At 60.1% G+C, this 6180-nt stretch overlaps 1 protein-coding gene across 1 annotated transcript; it reads left to right on the top strand.

Moving 5' to 3' along the window:
- Window positions 1-2037: 2037 nt before the first annotated feature.
- GUITHDRAFT_50744 (hypothetical protein) lies at window positions 2038-5101 on the top strand (the record flags this gene model as incomplete). Its single annotated transcript, XM_005822737.1, has 5 exons — window positions 2038-2245; window positions 3041-3262; window positions 3935-4006; window positions 4533-4593; window positions 4726-5101. Coding segments are annotated over 5 exons (939 nt in total), but the record flags the coding sequence as incomplete, so codon positions are not given.
- Window positions 5102-6180: the final 1079 nt, after the last annotated feature.

Here is a 6180-nt window from a genome sequence, read left to right as displayed (position 1 = left end):
TGCTTGCAAGGGCGGTGCGAGTGCTACGGAGGACTCGCGGGGACGAGGTGCGAGGCGTGCAGGAGAAACCGATACGGAGGCGAGTGCGAGGGAGGGTGCATAGCCAAGGTCAACTGCAGCGGACACGGGCGGTGTCGGGGGAGGGACGGCTCGTGCAGGTAGGGCGGGGGAGAGGAGAGAGCCAGGAAGGAGGACGGGGAGGGAAGGGAGAGCACGAGAGGAGAGAGCCCGGTTGTGGATCGTTTTGCTTCATGGTTTGAATCGTTTTGCAGGTGCTTCTCTGGGTTTTTTGGTGCTCGATGTGACTCGCTTGCTGATTGTCTTTTTGCTGAAAATATTTCAACATGCAACAAAACTTGCCATCTGGATTTTACGAGCAAAATATCGAGTATTGTTTGCGAGTGCAAGGCTGGCTTCTACGATGCTGAAGCGGCAGCGAGGTCGTCGACGCAGGGCAGCAACGCTACCATCGCTTCCTCTCTTGCAGCTGGGCCGGACTGCCGCCGTTGCGCGGAGGGAAGCTACAGCAATGGTACCGGCTCTACAGTGTGTGCCGAGTGCCCAGCCCACACTGTCTCTGCTGCAGGCAGCTCTTACATATGGGAGTGCAAGTGCCAGGCAGGCTTCTACGATGAAAGCCCTCCTGCCAACACATCGGGCGCAAGGCGCTGGGGGCCAAGTTGCATCCCTTGTGCTTCCGGGTCCTACAGCGATGTAGAGGGATCGACAACCTGCACAGCTTGCCCCGAAGGCATGACCTCGAGGCTTACAGGCAGCGCAAGCATCCTTGATTGTCGTTGCACGAGCGGCAAGTACATGGACCCTAAGAGCGGGGCTTGCCTAGCCTGTCCAGGGGGTACATACAACAACGAAAGCCGGCTGACGTTCTGTCAACACTGTCCGGATGACATGGAGTCAGCACCGGGCTCCTCCAGCGTAGACGACTGTAAGTGCACCATGGGCTTCGTGAGCGGTCTGAATGGATCTACTGGCTGTCACGGGTGTCCAGCAGGATCCTACAATGACGTAGTCGGGGCGACGTATTGCAAGAGCTGCGGGAGCCATCAAAGCTCCCCTGCGCAGAGCACATCCATCGCTGCATGTCAATGCTTACTAGGCTTCACGCCTGGCAGCGCTTCCAACATCTCCGCAAGGGGGCAGCAGCCGCTCGATCGCTACGGCTGCGATCCGTGCAAGCCAGGCACCTACAAGGCGGGACCAGGCAACGAGGAGTGTGCGGTGTGTCCGGGAGGATCTTACTCGTCCATGGGCGGATCGACAAGCTGCACGACCTGTCCCCCGCACTCGTCGTCGTCGGCAGGCGCAGCAAGCGTCGAGTCGTGCGAGTGCAGTATATCAGGGTTGAAATCAGCGCTGGGAGGCTGCTTGGGCTGCCCCTCGGCGAGCGAGTGCGGATGCGATGCAGGCTATATGCTGGCGCTGAGGAACTTTACACTTTTAGCAGGGATCAATGCGAGCCTGGACAACCATTCACAAACGTTTCAAGAGACGTCAGCATCTCCTGGATACACGACATGTATGATGTGTCCGCCGGGGTACTACAAGCCGGAAAGGGGGCTTGAGAGGTGCTCAGTATGCCCTTCAGGCACATACAGCAATGGATCACGAGCTGCGTCGTGCGGGGGGAACTGCAGCGGGAGCTCATCGGCATATCTTGGAGGAGGCGCCACGGGCTGTGCGACCTGCCCCATCCACTCCACCTCCGTGCAGGGCAGCTCGTCTCGGTCAGACTGCGTGTGCGAGGCTGGCTTCTACGATGCTGAAGCGGCAGCGAGGTCGTCGACGCAGGGCAGCAACGCTACCATCGCTTCCTCTCTTGCAGCTGGGCCGGACTGCCGCCGTTGCGCGGAGGGAAGCTACAGCAATGGTACCGGCTCTACAGTGTGTGCCGAGTGCCCAGCCCACACTGTCTCTGCTGCAGGCAGCTCTTACATATGGGAGTGCAAGTGCCAGGCAGGCTTCTACGATGAAAGCCCTCCTGCCAACACATCGGGCGCAAGGCGCTGGGGGCCAAGTTGCATCCCTTGTGCTTCCGGGTCCTACAGCGATGTAGAGGGATCGACAACCTGCACAGCTTGCCCCGAAGGCATGACCTCGAGGCTTACAGGCAGCGCAAGCATCCTTGATTGTCGTTGCACGAGCGGCAAGTACATGGACCCTAAGAGCGGGGCTTGCCTAGCCTGTCCAGGGGGTACATACAACAACGAAAGCCGGCTGACGTTCTGTCAACACTGTCCGGATGACATGGAGTCAGCACCGGGCTCCTCCAGCGTAGACGACTGTAAGTGCACCATGGGCTTCGTGAGCGGTCTGAATGGATCTACTGGCTGTCAAGGGTGTCCAGCAGGATCCTACAATGACGTAGTCGGGGCGACGTATTGCAAGAGCTGCGGGAGCCATCAAAGCTCCCCTGCGCAGAGCACATCCATCGCTGCATGTCAATGCTTACCAGGCTTCACGCCTGGCAGCGCTTCCAACATCTCCGCAAGGGGGCAGCAGCCGCTCGATCGCTACGGCTGCGATCCGTGCAAGCCAGGCACCTACAAGGCGGGACCAGGCAACGAGGAGTGTGCGGTGTGTCCGGGAGGATCTTACTCGTCCATGGGCGGATCGACAAGCTGCACGACCTGTCCCCCGCACTCGTCGTCGTCGGCAGGCGCAGCAAGCGTCGAGTCGTGCGAGTGCAGTATATCAGGGTTGAAATCAGCGCTGGGAGGCTGCTTGGGCTGCCCCTCGGCGAGCGAGTGCGGATGCGATGCAGGCTATATGCTGGCGCTGAGGAACTTTACACTTTTAGCAGGGATCAATGCGAGCCTGGACAACCATTCACAAACGTTTCAAGAGACGTCAGCATCTCCTGGATACACGACATGTATGATGTGTCCGCCGGGGTACTACAAGCCGGAAAGGGGGCTTGAGAGGTGCTCAGTATGCCCTTCAGGCACATACAGCAATGGATCACGAGCTGCGTCGTGCGGGGGGAACTGCAGCGGGAGCTCGTCGGCATATCTTGGAGGAGGCGCCACGGGCTGTGCGACCTGCCCCATCCACTCCACCTCCGTGCAGGGCAGCTCGTCTCGGTCAGACTGCGTGTGCGAGGCTGGCTTCTACGATGCTGAAGCGGCAGCGAGGTCGTCGACGCAGGGCAGCAACGCTACCATCGCTTCCTCTCTTGCAGCTGGGCCGGACTGCCGCCGTTGCGCGGAGGGAAGCTACAGCAATGGTACCGGCTCTACAGTGTGTGCCGAGTGCCCAGCCCACACTGTCTCTGCTGCAGGCAGCTCTTACATATGGGAGTGCAAGTGCCAGGCAGGCTTCTACGATGAAAGCCCTCCTGCCAACACATCGGGCGCAAGGCGCTGGGGGCCAAGTTGCATCCCTTGTGCTTCCGGGTCCTACAGCGATGTAGAGGGATCGACAACCTGCACAGCTTGCCCCGAAGGCATGACCTCGAGGCTTACAGGCAGCGCAAGCATCCTTGATTGTCGTTGCACGAGCGGCAAGTACATGGACCCTAAGAGCGGGGCTTGCCTAGCCTGTCCAGGGGGTACATACAACAACGAAAGCCGGCTGACGTTCTGTCAACACTGTCCGGATGACATGGAGTCAGCACCGGGCTCCTCCAGCGTAGACGACTGTAAGTGCACCATGGGCTTCGTGAGCGGTCTGAATGGATCTACTGGCTGTCACGGGTGTCCAGCAGGATCCTACAATGACGTAGTCGGGGCGACGTATTGCAAGAGCTGCGGGAGCCATCAAAGCTCCCCTGCGCAGAGCACATCCATCGCTGCATGTCAATGCTTACCAGGCTTCACGCCTGGCAGCGCTTCCAACATCTCCGCAAGGGGGCAGCAGCCGCTCGATCGCTACGGCTGCGATCCGTGCAAGCCAGGCACCTACAAGGCGGGACCAGGCAACGAGGAGTGTGCGATGTGTCCGGGAGGATCTTACTCGTCCATGGGCGGATCGACAAGCTGCACGACCTGTCCCCCGCACTCGTCGTCGTCGGCAGGCGCAGCAAGCGTCGAGTCGTGCGAGTGCAGTATATCAGGGTTGAAATCAGCGCTGGGAGGCTGCTTGGGCTGCCCCTCGGCGAGCGAGTGCGGATGCGATGCAGGCTATATGCGTATTGATAACAACACGAGCCTTGACATAGATTTACGGAAATCAAGGCACAAGCACTGCGTCTCCTGGATACACGACATGTATGATGTGTCCGCCGGGGTACTACAAGCCGGAAAGGGGGCTTGAGAGGTGCTCAGTATGCCCTTCAGGCACATACAGCAATGGATCACGAGCTGCGTCGTGCGGGGGGAACTGCAGCGGGAGCTCGTCGGCATATCTTGGAGGAGGCGCCACGGGCTGTGCGACCTGCCCCATCCACTCCACCTCCGTGCAGGGCAGCTCGTCTCGGTCAGACTGCGTGTGCGAGGCTGGCTTCTACGATGCTGAAGCGGCAGCGAGGTCGTCGACGCAGGGCAGCAACGCTACCATCGCTTCCTCTCTTGCAGCTGGGCCGGACTGCCGCCGTTGCGCGGAGGGAAGCTACAGCAATGGTACCGGCTCTACAGTGTGTGCCGAGTGCCCAGCCCACACTGTCTCTGCTGCAGGCAGCTCTTACATATGGGAGTGCAAGTGCCAGGCAGGCTTCTACGATGAAAGCCCTCCTGCCAACACATCGGGCGCAAGGCGCTGGGGGCCAAGTTGCATCCCTTGTGCTTCCGGGTCCTACAGCGATGTAGAGGGATCGACAACCTGCACAGCTTGCCCCGAAGGCATGACCTCGAGGCTTACAGGCAGCGCAAGCATCCTTGATTGTCGTTGCACGAGCGGCAAGTACATGGACCCTAAGAGCGGGGCTTGCCTAGCCTGTCCAGGGGGTACATACAACAACGAAAGCCGGCTGACGTTCTGTCAACACTGTCCGGATGACATGGAGTCAGCACCGGGCTCCTCCAGCGTAGACGACTGTAAGTGCACCATGGGCTTCGTGAGCGGTCTGAATGGATCTACTGGCTGTCACGGGTGTCCAGCAGGATCCTACAATGACGTAGTCGGGGCGACGTATTGCAAGAGCTGCGGGAGCCATCAAAGCTCCCCTGCGCAGAGCACATCCATCGCTGCATGTCAATGCTTACCAGGCTTCACGCCTGGCAGCGCTTCCAACATCTCCGCAAGGGGGCAGCAGCCGCTCGATCGCTACGGCTGCGATCCGTGCAAGCCAGGCACCTACAAGGCGGGACCAGGCAACGAGGAGTGTGCGGTGTGTCCGGGAGGATCTTACTCGTCCATGGGCGGATCGACAAGCTGCACGACCTGTCCCCCGCACTCGTCGTCGTCGGCAGGCGCAGCAAGCGTCGAGTCGTGCGAGTGCAGTATATCAGGGTTGAAATCAGCGCTGGGAGGCTGCTTGGGCTGCCCCTCGGCGAGCGAGTGCGGATGCGATGCAGGCTATATGCTGGCGCTGAGGAACTTTACACTTTTAGCAGGGATCAGTGCGAGCCTGGACAACCATTCACAAACGTTTCAAGAGACGTCAGCATCTCCTGGATACACGACATGTATGATGTGTCCGCCGGGGTACTACAAGCCGGAAAGGGGGCTTGAGAGGTGCTCAGTATGCCCTTCAGGCACATACAGCAATGGATCACGAGCTGCGTCGTGCGGGGGGAACTGCAGCGGGAGCTCGTCGGCATATCTTGGAGGAGGCGCCACGGGCTGTGCGACCTGCCCCATCCACTCCACCTCCGTGCAGGGCAGCTCGTCTCGGTCAGACTGCGTGTGCGAGGCTGGCTTCTACGATGCTGAAGCGGCAGCGAGGTCGTCGACGCAGGGCAGCAACGCTACCATCGCTTCCTCTCTTGCAGCTGGGCCGGACTGCCGCCGTTGCGCGGAGGGAAGCTACAGCAATGGTACCGGCTCTACAGTGTGTGCCGAGTGCCCAGCCCACACTGTCTCTGCTGCAGGCAGCTCTTACATATGGGAGTGCAAGTGCCAGGCAGGCTTCTACGATGAAAGCCCTCCTGCCAACACATCGGGCGCAAGGCGCTGGGGGCCAAGTTGCATCCCTTGTGCTTCCGGGTCCTACAGCGATGTAGAGGGATCGACAACCTGCACAGCTTTGACGAGTCTTCAACGAGCTTAGAGAAGGTACTTGGG

The sequence above is a fragment of the Guillardia theta genome, assembly GCF_000315625.1.
Source record: "Guillardia theta CCMP2712 unplaced genomic scaffold GUITHscaffold_119, whole genome shotgun sequence".
Taxonomy (NCBI): Eukaryota; class Cryptophyceae; order Pyrenomonadales; family Geminigeraceae; genus Guillardia; species Guillardia theta.
The sequence above is the reverse complement of the archived record's forward strand: the minus strand, read 5'-3'. Positions and strand labels throughout refer to the sequence as shown.